At 51.5% G+C, this 15,755-nt stretch overlaps 1 protein-coding gene and 1 non-coding gene across 2 annotated transcripts in view; both read right to left on the minus strand.

Annotated features, from left to right (window-relative positions):
* SESN3 (sestrin 3) overlaps window positions 1-1,467 on the minus strand; it is a 72,671-nt gene extending 71,204 nt beyond the window's left edge. Inside the window, exon 1 of the mRNA XM_056858321.1 lies at window positions 1,343-1,467. Within this exon, the coding sequence (XP_056714299.1) occupies window positions 1,343-1,462 (120 nt within the window). The 5' untranslated portion in view covers window positions 1,463-1,467. The remainder of the gene's footprint in view (window positions 1-1,342) is intronic.
* Window positions 1,468-3,827: 2,360 nt separating this feature from the next.
* Window positions 3,828-3,899, minus strand: TRNAS-AGA (transfer RNA serine (anticodon AGA)). The gene has a single exon. It is a non-coding gene; the product is annotated as a tRNA-Ser (tRNA).
* Between the last annotated feature and the right edge of the window lie 11,856 nt (window positions 3,900-15,755).

The following is a 15,755-nucleotide window of genomic DNA, read 5'->3' on the forward strand; positions in this document are numbered from 1 at the left end:
ATAAAAACCAACTCTTCTTCTAAATACATTATACTTTCTATCCTGTATTCGTGCACCTATATATAAATACACACCAATACTTTACTTGTGTATGTGAGAAGAGAAGGGTACAAGTTGAGTGCCAGGAGGAAAGAAGCACAGGCTATATAAAAGCGAGATCTCACACACACATTAGCCCTATTCACACAGTACAGCCAACGCACATACATCCTGCCTGCATGTGCATACCCTCCCATTGTGAGAGCCAGAGAGCGTTCATTTGCCAAAATGAAAACAGGGATCCAGTACTCAGATCCACACTGGGTTGAAATCACACGTCCAGCTGTGTCTGACCCCAGAGATCTTGTTGGGTCTCTAAGCCGCTGCAAGACTTGAGTCTAAACGTTTCAAGCTGTACATGCACTGAACGAAGCACATTCATTCGCCAAAATGAAAACAGGGATCCAGCACTCAGATCAACGCCGGGTTGCAATTACATGTTCAGCTGTGTCTGACCTAGAGAGCTCGGACTCTCCAAAGCTCATACCCCGGAAATCTTGCTGGGTCTCTAAGCCGTACATGCACATTCATTTGCCAAAACGAAAACAGGGATCCAGCCCTCAGATCAACGCCGGGTTGCAATCACACGTTCAGCTGTGTCTGACCCAGAGACACCGCTCATACCTTGGAAACCTTGTTGGGTCTCTAAGCTGCTGTAAGACTCGAGTCTAAACGTGTTTTTTTTTGGGGGGGGGGGAATATAGATAGAAGATGGCCATCTTCTGGGCATGGAGTAGGGGTACTGGGTGCGTGTGGGGGGGAGGTAGTTGTGGATTCCCTGCATTGGGCAGGGGGTTGGACTAGATGACCATGGTGACCCTTCCAACTCTTACGATTCTAAGCCGTACATGCACTGAACGTAGCGCGTTCATTTGCCGAAATGCAAACAAGGACCCAGCACTCAGATCGACGCCGGGTCGAAATCACACGTCCAGCAGCTGCGTCTGACCCAGAGACACCGCTCATACCCCGGAAATCTCGTTGGGTCTCTTAAGCGGCTGCAAAACCCGAGTCTAGACGTTCAGCCGTACACGCATCGGACGTGACGTGTGAGCGACTCAATGAACGCGTAAAGGGGGGGGGGAGAGAACCCGCCGCACACGGGCTGCGCCCGTGAACCGAGCTGGAGAGCGCAGCCTGCAGGTCCCCGGTCCCTCCCCCCTCCCCCAGCCGGGGCTGCCCGAGGGGGCGTGGCCGGCGCGAGCGAGCCCAACGTTCTGAGGGTGAGAGCGGCGTCGGCGTCCGCCTTCAGGCAGAGCCCCCCCCCCCAACGGTCCCAACGGTCGTCTGCCCCCTTACCCACCTGCCTCAGGACTTTCCGACAGTTACTGCACACCCGGCGGCACTCGTTGTGACCGTGGCTGTCGTGGCCGTCGGCGGGGAGCGACGGAGGGCAGGACGCGGCGGGGCTGCCCCGGTTCATGGCGGCGGCGGCGCTGCCGGGGGGAGGAAGGAGAGGGAGCGGGAGAGATGCGGCGGCTGCCTCTCCTCAGAGCCCAGCGGCGCCTCCGGCCGCCGCCCCCATCCGTCGCTTTCTCCCCCCCGTCCCTCCCCCCAGCCAGCGCCGCTCGACTTGAGCGGCTCGCGAGCAGCCGCCGTCCCCTCGCGCACACCTCTCGGCCCCGGCCTATCGCCGCGCGACGGACACGCCCACCAGGCGGCGCGGCAGCCAATGGCGGGCGCGGGAGGCGGGCGGCCAATCGGCGAGGCGCTCTCCCGTCCCCCATCTCCGGGCAGTCTCTGAGTCGGGGGCGGGACCGAGAGGGAGAAATGGGCGGAGCGCAGTGGAGGAGGGGAGAAGAAACAACACTCTCGGCTCTTTTTTCCCCATCAGCTGTGAGCTCGGAGGGGGCGTGGCCGCTGGGAAGGAGGCTGGGCTTCCCGCGGCCAATGGGGAGCCGAGTGGGCGGGAGGACTCGCACCCACGAGGTAGTTACGCCCCCCTCGCATCCTCGTTGCTGAGCCCTGCTTTGGAAGACGGAGAATTGTACGGAGGAGGACAGGCAGAGAGAGAGAGAGAAAGAAGAATGACACATGCACAAACATCAGGTACAAACCCTGCCAAAATCAAGGAAATGTATTATTTGCATTATTCGTCTAGAAAATCAGCAGTAAAACACGGAAAGCATTTTCAACCCACCCAGGGCCGGGTAAGGCTAACCCTAGGTAAGGCTAACTGCTTGTGCCCCCCCACCCATTGCTAACCAATTTTTAAAAACAGATGTCTTGTAGAAAAATAAAAGCACAAAACTTTTTATAAGACATTATAATTAATTATGTTCCATAGCACTGCTGTGATACTTATCTTAAAATAAAAATATAAATTGTCAGTTGCGTTTTTTTCAAGAAACTAATCAGTTTAAAACTGCGCCCCTCTGAGGTCTGCGCCCTAGGAGACCACCTAGTTTGCCTAATAGTAGCACCGGCCCTAAACCCACCGCTTAGGAACGGTGCCCTCAAAAACATTTTAAGGTACAAGCATCAACCTATGGGGTGACGTCACATCCTGATGTTTCCTAGGCAGACTTTTGTTTTATGGGGTGGTTTGCCATTGCCTTCCCCAGTCATCTACACTTTACCCCCAGCAATCTGGGTACTCAATTTACCGACCTCAGAAGGATGGAAGGCTGAGTCAACCTTGAGCCGGCTGCCTGAACCCGCCTTCCATCAGGATCAAACTCAGGTCGTGAGCAGAACCTTGACTGCAGTACTGCAGCTTACCACTCTGCACCACGGGGCTCCTTTCTGTTCATTACACAAGCATTTAGCACGAGCAAAAACAACAACAAAAGGCATTTTCAGATCAAACGCTGGGAGGGCTGTTTGCTTTCCCCACCCCCACCCCCACCCCAGTGGTTGCAATGAAAGCGTAAAGCCTAGGCTGGCACATTCGGTTTGAGGATTGCTGTCTTCTGTCTTGCACTCAGTTTGCATTCACGCAGGCATACAGGTAAGCACCAGAACAGCTCGAAGTGCACACTAGTGCCTTGTCTGAAAGGTCCTTTGCACAACAGAAACAATGGCTACAAGTAAAAATGGATACTAGTCATGGTGCATACGTATTCTCTCCAGGATCAGAGGAGCATTTCTATTAGTGGACTCTTGACCAATTTTTCAAGGTGATGCTAGTCAATTTTTTTCATTCTGATCCCTGACCACCAGTATCTCAAGAAAAAATGAATCCAGCTATGAACACATGAAGCTACTTTATACAGAATCAAACCCGTGGTCCACTAAAGTCAGTACTGTCTACTCAGACCGGCAGCAGCTCTCCAGGGTCTCAGGCAGAAGTCTTTCACATCACCTACTGCCTGGTCCTTGTAACTGGAGGATGCTGGGAATTGAACCTGGGACCTGCTGCATGCAAAGCAGAGGTTCTTCCATTGAGTCATGGCCCTCCCAAACTACAGGGAGACCTAACGGCAAGAATATGACACCAGGATTTTCTGCAGCACACAGGGGTTCTGTAGCAGACGTTCACATGACTATTTATTTATCCTCTGGATTGGCTACAGTTCCCTTGTGGGCTCCCACTTTTCCTGCGCATGACTGCTATGGAATCTGCAAAAGAGTGCTGGGGGCGTGTTCAGAGGGAGAGGGGGCTGTGGATATAGGCCACTGACTAGCCCACAAGGAAGGGCCGTGACTCAGCAGCAGAGCGTCTGCTTTGAGCCCAGAATCAAACCCTTGGTCCATCAAAGTCAGTATTGTCTGCTCAGACCAGCAGCGACTCTCCAGGGTCTCAGGCAGAGGTCTTTCGCATCACCTACTTGCCTAGTCCCTTTAACTGAAGATGCCGGGGATTGAACCTGGGACCATCTGCATTCTAAGCAGATGCTCTACCACTGAGCCACAGCCCCTCCCCAATGCACCATGGTTGCATAGGTACAACACTTTGCAAAGGCACAGAAGTCCCTTGCTGCCATTGAAGAAAGATTTTCTGGTGGTGAAGGAGACGCACCAAAGTCACAGGTAGAATCTCTAATGCTCTGCAATCATTACTTAAGCCTGCATAGACTGTTCCCTTTTAGATCACATAGGGGGGTGTCATGACTGAGTGCCCTCCACTATGAAAACTCCCCCTCATTGGAAATCTTGGATGTCAGGGAGAAACTCTTTAGATGTCGGGCCTTGTAGCGCCTCACAGAAATAGACAATGTTATGTTCCTTACAGTGCAATCCTAAGGACATTTCCTAGGGTCCATTAAGTAAATTAAGTTGTATTGTCTTTGTTGTCAATGCGTTCTTTTCTACTGATGAAATACTCACCTATGGAGGGGCTGTGACCAAGTGGGGAGAGCATTTGCTTGGCATGCAGAAGGTCCCAGGTTCGATCCTTGGCATCTCCAGTTAAAAGGACCAGGCAGTAGGTGATGGGAAGGGTCTGCATCTGAGACCCAGGAGAGCTGCTGCCAGTCTAAGTAGACAAAATTCACTTTGATGGACTGATTCAGTATAAGGCACCTTCATGTGTTCATTTTTCTGCATTGTATGCACACTGTGTATCATGTCCAATATCCTATACTTATCCAGATTTATGTAATCCTAGTACATGTTAGATGTCTCTTTATATTGATTGTATTGATTTACACTGCAATTTTTTTGAGGCTTAGTAAGAAAGGTGAACTATAAGTATATTAAATAAAGTATCAGTAGGAATCTTAGACTTGCTTAGGGTTGCAATGATACTGTTCCTTGATGCACGGCCATCATGTCTGTCTCCATGCACAAAGAACAAGTTAGTTGCAAAGTGGGAGAAAAAGAAGGTATAGGGGTTTTTTATGCATCTTTTTTTTTTAATTGCCATGATTTTCATCCAGCTACCTCTCCAGGGACAAAAAAATGAAAGAAAAATTAATTAATAACCTCAGTTATGGGACAGTTTGCTTGCACATGTAGAAACAAGCCTACCCTGCTGCAAGGGAGGACGAGATTAGATATTTGCTGTAGGGGAAGTTGAGAATGTTTGGAGAGTGTGCGTGAGAGGTCTGTTTGCCTCGGGTCACAGGGATGGTGAAAATGATGAGTCAGGGCTACTGGTCTCTGTGCTAACGCACAGCTAGACAGAGTGTATAATTAGCACAGCGCTGGAGCAGAAGTCCACAGAGCTAGATGGAACTATTTCTGTATATTGTTTGAAGCCTTTTCAGCATCTCCTGGAACTAGGCTGCACATAAACGCTTGTTTCTGTCGGCTTCTGACCAATGAAGAGACCCCACTGATTTAACATGGCGCTCCCCTGTAGGGAAATGGTAGAGGATGGGTTTCATCCATCCTAAAATGTTTTGGGAGTTAAGTGCTATCCAAGGTGGAGTTACAGCCTTTAAAGCCCATTGGGGTTAGAATGGTATAACTTGATTTAGGATGGTCTTGCAATCCTGGAAGGATTACATACCCATCCTTTAGTTTAAATCTTCACTCCCGCTCCTCATTTTGCTGTTCCACATATCAATTTTTCAACTGCAAACTCCTTGGGGCAGGAACCTATCCTTGTGCCATGTATTAATCGTCATCATCTAATTCTGGGGCTTATGACCTGTCTAGGATAAAATGGGACGAACACACGGAGCTGACTTGTACTGCGTCAGACCATTGGTCTCTCCAGGTCAATATCATCTGCTCCACCTGGCAGCAGCCCTCCTGCCTCTCAGGTACAGTCTTTTGTATTACCTACATGATCCTTTTAATTGGAGGTGCTGGGGATTGAACCCCAGTCCATCTGCACGCCAGGCAGATGTTTTGTATCTCTGGCACAGCTTCTGATAATTTCAGGTGGGTAGTCATGTTGGTCTGCAGTAGAAGAGCAAGATTCATGTCCAGAAGCACTATAAATACCAATAAGATTTCCAGGGCATGTGCTTTTGAAAGTCAAAGCTCTCTTTGTTAAGATACGGTATCTGACGAAAGGAGCTTGGACTACTGAAAGCTTATACCCTTGATATCTTAGACTCATAGAAACATAGAGTTAGAAGGGACCTCCTGGGTCCTCTATCCCAACCCCCTGCACAATTCAGAAAATGCACAACAACGTCCCCTCCTGACCTCTACTCCATGCCCAGAAGATGGCAAAAAACCCTTGAGTATCCCTGGCCAATCTGGAGGGAAATTCCTTCCTGACCCCGAAGTGGCAATTGGCATTTTCCTGGGGATATAAGAGAGCCAAACACTGACTCATCCCTTCCTGCCCTCCCTCTCATGATCTGCCTAAGTTCAGAGAATCAACCAATGAAAGTCAGTATAGGATGCCAAGCAAATGTACCATATTATTCAAACAAAGTAAATCTTCACAGTTATAAACACTTACACAATTGTAGCCAAAAGTCCTCAATACATAATTTCCAACAATCACAATCCAAAAGTGCAGTTAGCAACAGTAATATCAACAATTGATTGTTGCATGCAGTTCGTGAGTTGAACACGCTGTAGAACAAAATAGTGATGACGGTCTTTTAGAAGCATTCTCCATTTCGTATGCCAAGTTCAGAGAATCAGCATTGCTTTCAGATGGCCATCTAGCCTCTGCTTAAAATCTCCAAAGAAGGACAGCCGACCACCTCCCGAGGAAGCCTGTTCCACTGAGGAACTGTCAGGAAGTTCTTTCCAATATTTAGCCAAAAATTCTTTTGATGTTGTTGGCCTTTAAGGGGTGCTACTGGAAATGAATCTAGCCCTGATCAGTTGTCTTGAGCTCCTTCGAGGAAGAGTAGGATACCAATGAGAGAGATGGACTGAAAGAGGTGGAGGACTGTGAGTAGCCGAGGGTCCTCTCTGAACACACAGAGAAGGTGTGTGCAGCATTTAGTCCTGCTACTAGTACATGAAAGAACCTGTCTGATCTCCCCACACCTGCATTTCCGGCTCCGTTGCCTATTCCACCAACAGCTAGGAAGACCATGGGTTGCAAAAATCTACCTGAGGGCTGGATTTCGGTATACTTGCCCACAGCTCAGGTCTGACCAGGACAGATACGTGTAGGCCCCAGTAATCTGATGCATAGGTGGGGCAAGGGCCTTTATTCTACTCCTTTCCGTCTAGGGGAGAGGAAGCTGAACGGGATCAATGGGTTACCACATAGGGTTGCCAGCTCCAGGTTGGGAAATACCTGGATATATTTGGGGCGGAGCCTGAGGAGGGTGGGGTTTGGGGAGGGGAGGGACTTCAGTGCCATAGAAGCCAATGGCCAAAGAAGCCATTTTCTCCAGGGGAACTGATCTTTGTCAGCTGGAGATCAGTTGTGATAGCGGGAGATCTCCAGCCACCACCTACTGCAACATTAGTGCTGGAACTGACTATTATTTATGCTTCTATGGACTTCTGTTGATGGTTTATGTTATACATCCACCACATCTTGGTGATGTTTTGTATTTAAGCCTTTAGAACTGGCTCATTTTGTTACTGGCTTTTCATGTAGTGGTTGGTTGCATTGTTTTTGCCATCAAGTACATTTTGGGTCCTTTGGATCTCTTACCAATATAGATATATGTGAATATTGTCTTATAGTTTATTTTGGCCATTGTGCTGTGTGTATTTTTGCATTTGCAACCACCTGGAGGTTGGCAACCCTATGCCCACAGAAGGCCTCTCAGTCAACAGCCAGCCAGCCCCTACTTATGAACAATGCAAAGAACAGAGTCACGATCAGGATACTAAGCACATTCTCTTGCTCCAAATCCTACAACTCGCACATATCAAAGGAAAGTAGGGCTGGGGTGGGGGAGAAGGTGGATTTCGGTCCAGAATTGGCTGAGTTAGCCAGAACTGGAATGTGTTTAGCTGGCTCTTCCGTGTGGATACGCAAAGCCCGCTAGCCCTGCACTTCTGTTTCATTCTCTTTTGTGAAGCCAGGCCGTGCTTTCTCTTGTGTTGAAAAGAAAGATGAAAACAGACCAGGGTAGCACAGTCTGGCATGACAATGCAGAAGAACATGCAGACCGGCTTCTAGCTGTACTCAGAATGAATGCCAGGAAAGCTCTTTTCCTCCTGACTCCTTTGCAATGTTGTATATTGTATATTTTTCTTATAACCTTTTCTGGCCCGAACCTTTAACATATACAAACGCGCTGCAATCAATTACTATCTCTGTGCTGTGTTCCTTCTACAGCGTGGGGTCCCCAGTGTGGTGTCCATGGGCACCATGGCGCTCTCCAGCACCTCTCCTAATGCCCACAAAGTGTTTGCCCAGCAGCACTTCTGATCAGCCACTGGAGAACCGATAGGCTGTGCAGATTCGTTTAAAGTTGCTTTGGCAGAAGCTGCCACCACAACACAAGGATCATCACTAGGGTTGCCAACCTCCAGGTAGTGGCAAGAGATCTCTTGCTATTACAACTGATCTCCAGCCAATGGAGATGGCCGCTTTGGCAATTGGACTCTATGGCATTGAAGTCCCTCCACTCCCCAAACCCCGTCCTCCTCAGGCTCTGCCCCAAAAACCTTCTGCCGGTGGCAAAGCGGGAAATGGCAACTAGGGATGCCAACCTTTAGGTATGCACTGGGAGACCACCGGAGGGGGGTGGTTAAGGTAGGCATTTGTCCAGAATCCCTGAATGTGGTCTGACACAGTAGGGTTGCCAGGTCCCTCTTAGCCACCAGCGGGAGGTTTTTGGGGTGGAGCCTGAGGAGGGCGGGGTTTGGGGAGGGGAGGGACTTCAATGCCATAGAGTCCAATGGCCAAAGCAGCCATTTTCTCCAGGGGAACTGACCTCTGACGGCTGGAGATCAATTGTAATAGCAGGCAGTGGCAGACCTACATTTTTGGGACAGTGAAGCTTGAACTGTTATGGGCCCCCCTTCACAACCAGCAACAATAGGGTAACATCTAACAAGATCCAAAGGGCCTTGCTGCCCTTGCAAGGACCTTGAGGCCTAAATGGCAGAGAACAGGGTGGTTGGGTGGAGTCCTTGAAAATGGGTGATACAGTGAGCCCCTTCCCACCTGCAACGAGGTCTGAGTAACCACCGTTATCTTCTTCAATGGGGTTGTTCTATGGCAGATGTATTGGTTCATTCTCCAATGGAGAGGTAGAAGGTCATCAGAGGAGGCTCGTCAGGATAAAGAGGTGAAAATCTGATTTTTGGTGTTAAAATGCACAAGCAGGCGAGTGCAGCCTGAAGTGAGAATTCAGATGTCTTTTTATGGTTCCGATTGGCTCTAGCCTAAGGGCTGAGCTATAGAACTATTAAGCTGTGCACCAACGAAGGATTTGAGGATCCAGCTGCCAAAATGCAGACTATGAATAGATTCTGGCGAGCACAGCAAGCCCATACCGCTGGGGGTTTGGGCGCTGCAAGCCTCCAAGAAAATTTTGAAATTTGACCAATTACAGGGCATTTTGAGGCCATGTGAAATGGGCATTAGAGCATATTCTAAGGTCAATATTAAGTACTTCAACCTAGTGGCTTATGATTCTATCACTAAAATAGCCTTATTTTGATAACAAGCACTTAAAAAAACTCCATCGATTTTGTTCAAAATTTCACTCATTAAAAAAAAAAGTTGCTTCAGGGCCCCTCTGGGATTGGGGGCCCTGAAGCTTAAGCTTTATTAGTTTTGTTAAGTCCGCGTGGGGAGGACACACGAGGTCAGAGACGGAGTTCCAACAGCAACACGTTTATTGTGAACAGAACAGAACTGGAGAACACAGTTCTCCACGCAGAACCAGCCCTGCTTATATGCCCCCCTGGCTGTCCGCGACCATTCTCCCCCGATCCGTGATAGGGGGGAACAACACCCGGGTTGCCAATGGCTTGCGCCGGCTTAGGGCCACTGGCGTGTGCAGTTTTAGGAGCCTTCGTCGGGGACTCAAGCTCCTAGGTTCTGCCCTGCTTACCGGCCTAGCTATATACATACATAACACCCCTCCCCCCTAAGTCCGAACAGTACACGAACACACAAAGTCCTTGAGATGGCTCGGTCTCGCTCGTGCCCGCTGTGATCGGCGCGGTGCTGGAACGGGAGCCGCTGGAACGGAAGCTGCCACTTGTTCGGCGGAGGCTGGGTTGGACGCGCTTGCCTCGTCCGCTGGCGTGTGCCTTGTCCGCTGGTGGTCGCCCCTTGGTGCGCTCGGTCTCTGACGCCTCGACTTGCTCCAGCTCCGCAGCTCTGGGGAATGCTGGGGTTTCTGAGGCGGTGACGGGATCAGCTGCGTCTGCCGAGCAGCGGCGCAGCTGGTCAATGTGTCAGCTCAAGACACGACCCTCCGGGGTGGTGACCCGGTAGGACACTGGGCCAGTGGCTTCCTGGACCGTGGCCGGGATCCAGGCTGGGCCCGCCCCGTAGTTGCGGGCGTAGACCCGGTCGTCCTGCTCTATGACTCTCGGGGTGGCAGTAGAGTCCTTGTGGGCCGGGCACTCAAGCGCAAGGTTGGGGTGCAGTCGGTCGAGCAGGGTCTTTGGTCGGTGGCCCATGATGAGTTCGGCTGGGCTCCTGCCGGTTGCGGAGTTCGGTGTGACGTGCTGAATCAGCAGGAAGTCTGCCAGCCACACTTTCCAGTCCCCGCGGACAATGCGCCGTAACGCCTCCTTGGTCGTCAGGACCATTAGCTCCGCCTGGCCGTTGGTGGCGGGGTGGAATGGGGCCGAGGTTACATGGCGGATTAAGTTCTTAGCCATGAAGTCCTGAAATTGGGCCCCGTTGTCGGAGACCACGGTGTCCGGCAGGCCGTGGGTCACGAAGATCTGGCTCAGCTCCCAGACGACTACTCACAAGGTCATGGCTCCGACGTCGACCACTTCCAGCCACTTGGAGTAGGAGTCGACGACGATCAGGAAGGTCTTATCCTGGAATGGCCCCGCAAAGTCTATGTGGATGCAGGACCAGGGTGTGTGCGTCGACTCCCAACATTGGGTTGGGGCAGACTGCATTTCTGGTCTTGACTCCTGGCAGGGTTGGCAACACTTGACCCATTCCTCTACTGCGGCGTTGATGCCCGGCCACCACACATAGCTCCTTGCTGGTGCCTTCATGCGCACGATCCCTGGGTGGCAGGCGTGTAGTGCCTCCAGGACCCTCATGCGGAGCTTGGTTGGGACCACGACCCGGCTCCCCCAGAGCAGGCAGCCCTTGGGTAAGGACAGCTCGTGTTGGCGGGTGGTGAACGGCTTGAATTCTCCGTCTGTCTGGGTTGCCTGCCACCCCTTCCCCACCCAGTTGAGAACCCGGGCAAGGGTTCGGTCCTTCACCGTATGGGCGGCGACATCCTATGTGGGCAGGGGTGGCTCCGGCAGGGTCTCCAGCAGCAGGACGTCGTGGGCCGGGGGTGGGTCGGGGTCGGGTCCCTTGAGTGGCAGGCGACTGAGGGTGTTTGCGTTGGCGATGCTCTTCCCGGGCCGATGCAGGAGCCGAAAGTCATAGGCATTGAGAAAGATCGACCAGCGGAGCATGCAGGGGGACAGAATCTGCAGTGTCTGGCGATCCGGCACAAACAGACCCAGGAGCGGCTTGTGGTCCGTCATGACGGAGAACGGGCGACCGTAAACGTAGTTGTGGAACTTTTTGATGCCGGCCATGCCGGCAAGTGCTTCCCGGTCGATCTGGGCGTAGTTCCGCTCCACCGAGGAGAGAGTCTGGGAGTAAAAAGCGATCGGGGCCTCCTGACCATCCGGCAGCTGGTGGTTGAGGACCGTGCCGATGCCATAGGGTGAGGTATCGCAGGTCAGCACAACCAGCAGCCGCTCGCTGAAGTGCACGAGCAGGCTGGAGGATGAAAGCAGGCCCTTGGCGGCCTCGAAAGCACGCTGCTGCGGCTTGCCCCAGGCCCACGGGGTGGCCTTGTCGAGGAGGCGGTGAAGGGGCTCCGCAACCGATACCTTGTTGGGTAAGAAGGCATGATAAAAGTTTAAGAGACCCAAGAACGACTGGAGCTCCTGCTTGCACTGGGGCGGGGGGGCGCTGTGGATGGCTGCGATCTTGGCGGGCATCAGGTGGATGCCGTCAGCGTCAATCAAGTAGCCCAGGAACTCCACTTGCGGCAGGCCCAGCTGGCATTTCTTGTGCATCCCGGAACCGGCTGAGCACCCGGCGGACGTGCTCCAGGAGCTCCCCCTCAGAGCCGGCGACGACCAGGACGTCGTTGAAGTAGGGAATGATGCCCTGCAAGCCCTTGAGGAGATCTTCCATGAGGTTTTGGAAGATGCCCGGGGCCGTGCTGACCCCGAACTGCAGGCGCGTCACCCGGAAGGCACCCCGGTGGGTGACAATTGTCTGCGCCTCGGCTGACTCAGAGTCCACTAGCAGCTGTTGGTATGCTTGGGCAAGGTCCAGCTTGGCGAACACCCGGCCCCTGGCTAGGGAGGCCAGGAGGTGGCTGATGACCGGTACCGGGTAGGCATGGCTCTGTAGCGCCTTGTTTATCATGCACTTATAGTCCACGCAGATGCGGACATCCCCGTTGGCCTTCAACGGTGTCACAATCGGGGTCTCCCACTTCGCGTTGGGGACAGGCTCCAGGACGCCCTGAGCGACGAGACGGTCGAGCTCTGCATCGATCCGGTCCTTGAGAGCGAAGGGAATCCGGCGGGACTTGAGGTGGATGGGGGCGGTGGTGGGGTCGATCTGTAGGCGGCCAGGTGGCCCCTTGTAGCAGCCCAGCGGAGCCCGCCAGATATCCTCGAATTTGGACCAGACTGTGTCGAGTTGAGGCTGGCCGAGGTGGTGGATGCACCCGACGACGTTGGTAGTCGGTGATGAGGATGCCGATAGGCTGCAGCTTGGGAAGCGTTGTGGTGGCGCCCAATGCCCGGAACGTGTCGGCCGAGATAATTGAGAGCGCGGACCCCGAGTCGACTTCCATCTCGCACGGCGCGCCCTCTATCTGGACCGTGACAGACACCTTCTCCACGCCGTGGACCTTATGCAGCTCGATGCTCCGGTGTTGGAAAATCTGCCCTTCTAGGACGGTGTCACTTGCCTGCACATTGAGAGGGGGAACTGACCACAGAGTCAGATAGACAGGACAGGGGGAGGTCATCTCTAGTTACACCTTGCCCTCATTTCCTGCCCCTTTGATGTTTAGAGGATGTATTGTCAGGGAAACTTCTCCTCTCTCTCTTTTTCCCTTTGCCCATCATCCAAGCAAGACCTAGAGCCAGGCGCTCCGCACGTCCAGGCCTTCCCACCCCAAAGATGGAGTGGAAGGCAGATACCCTTTTATACCTAGAGAATTAGCAAGGTAGATCAGGATAAGGGACCCTTGTTTGTCCTTTCCTATCCAATGTGTATTTCAACAATAAATGCAGTTTAGTTTGATTAGAGCAAACGACTGCTCCTTTTTATTTTTCACACACGCACACACGTGTAATTTCTGTTGTTGCTAAGCTTAAGGCACTCTGCTAAATACAGGAATATCCCCACGATAGATATTCCAACAGAATAGGGGTGGTAGGATAGGATGAGATGCTGGCAACTCAGATAATGTTGCCAAGCCTCCCCAGGAGTCTTGAACACATGAAGCTGCCTTATCCTGAATCAGACCCTCGGTCCATCAAAGTCAGTAATGTTTACTCTGACCGGCAGCAGCTCTCCAGGGTCTCAGGCAGAGAGAGGTCTTTCACATCACCTACTTGCCTGGTCCCTTTAACTGGAGATGCCGGGGATTGAACCTGGGGCATTCTGCATGCCAAGCAGATGCTCTACCACTGAGCCACAGCCCCTCCCCCTTCCTTTAGAGAGTGCCTTGATACTTTAGCCAGACTTGCCAAGAAGACAAACAGGGCCTGGTAGGTTTCACTTCCCTACTCCTCTTATCAGAAATGAAGATCTTTTTAGGACAGGAAGTGACGAGAGACGGGCTCACTGGAGCGTAGGCCCAGCACTTCTCCTTTTTGATGAGGTGCACAGAAGCACAGCTGTCCCCCAGATCCAATACCTCATTCTCTACAGTAAGACCGTCTCCCAAAAGTGTACCCCATAAATACACACATTTTGTTGTCTTCGACTATGTGTTGTGCAAGGATTGCATGATAGAGGAATGCAGTTCAGGTGTCCTTTGCAGGACTGTGTGGAAACTTCCTTACAGTAACAGATAAGGGATTATTTACTAACCTATATATACACTTGAGAGCCAGTGTGGTGTAGCGGTTAAGGTGTCGGACTAGGATCTGGGAAACCCAGGTTCAAATCCCTACTTTGCCATAAAAACATGCTGGGTGACCTTGGGCTAAGGTTGCCAGGTCCCTCTTTGCAACTGGCAGGAGATTTTTGGGACGGAGCCTGAGGAGGGCAGGGTTTGGGGAGGGACTTCAATGCCATAGAGTCCAATTGCCAAAGTGGCCATTTTCTCCAGTTGAGCTGATCTCTATCGGCTGGAGATCAGTTGTAATAGCAGGAGATCTCCAGCTAGTACCTGGAGATTGGCAACCCTACCTTGGGCCAGTCACACACTCCCAGTCTTGACCCTGGCAAGTATTTAGATGGGAGACATCCAAGGAATACCAGGGGAGTGACACGGAGGTAGGCAATAGCAAATCACCTCTGAACATCTCTTGCTTTGAAAACCCTACGGGGGTCACCATATGTCAGCTGTTACTTGGCAACACACACACACACACACACACACACACACACACATACACTTACATGGCAAAAAGATCTTTGACTCTTGAAGGCTCATGACCTGAAAATTTCATTGGGCTCTAAGGTGCTCCTTGCCCTGACCTGGATGGTCCAGGCTAGCCTGATCTCGTCAGATCTCAGAAGCTCAGCAGAGTTGGCCCTGGTTCATAGTTGGATAGGAAGCCACCAAGGAAGTCCAGGGTTGTTATGCAGAGGCAGGCAATGACAAACTACCTCTGAACCGCTCTTGTCTTGAAAACCATATGGGGTCACCATAAGTCAGCTGTGACTTGACTGCACTTTCCACCACCAAGGTGCTACTGGACTTGAATCTAGTTCTACTGCGGACCAACATGGCCACCCTAAAACTATCTATGTATACATGAAAACATCACAGAACGTGCGCTTTATTTAAGGTGTTTATATCCTCTGAGCTCAGGGGAGCTTAACTATCAGTTGACTAAAAACAGCAATAAAACCATCATGCAGATCCTACCAAACAAGACAAACTTGCTCTCCTTCCTCAACATCTGCAAGGATGAAGCCCTCCTCTGCAACAGTAGAAGCCCATTCCACAAGGTGGATGCAGTTGTGACAGAAAAATCGTACAGCTCTGGTTTTAGGAATGGTAAGGAGAAGCCGACCTGAGGAGCAAGTTCATCTGTGGACAGGTGGTACTTCAGGTAGTCATTGCGAACACATTAAGTTGCCTTATACCGTGTAAGACCCTTGGCCTATCATGTTCACTATTCTGTAGTGGTTAAGAGTGGTGGTTTGGAGCGGTGGATTCTGATCTGGAGAACTGGGTTTGATTCCCCACTCCTCCATATGAAGCCAGCTGGGTGACCTTGGGCTAGTCAAAGCTCTCTTAGAAGTCTCTGTGCCCCATCTACCTCACAGGGTGTCTGTTGTGGGGAAGGGAAGGTGATTGTAAGCCAGTTTGAGTCTCCCTTAAGTCTCCCTTCTTCTTCTTAACAGGAGATGCTGGGGATTGAACCTAGGACCTTCTGCATGCAAGGGTGAGGCTCTACAGCTGAGTCACAGCTCTCCCCCTACAACTGCTTTAGAGCATAATATGTTTGAGCAAGTTAGCCACTGCTAACAAACTGGCTGCCACATTCTAATAACAAAGCCCACCATAATATATGGCAGATATTAAAACATC

The sequence above is a fragment of the Euleptes europaea genome, chromosome 12, assembly GCF_029931775.1.
Source record: "Euleptes europaea isolate rEulEur1 chromosome 12, rEulEur1.hap1, whole genome shotgun sequence".
Classification (NCBI taxonomy): Eukaryota; Metazoa; Chordata; class Lepidosauria; order Squamata; family Sphaerodactylidae; genus Euleptes; species Euleptes europaea.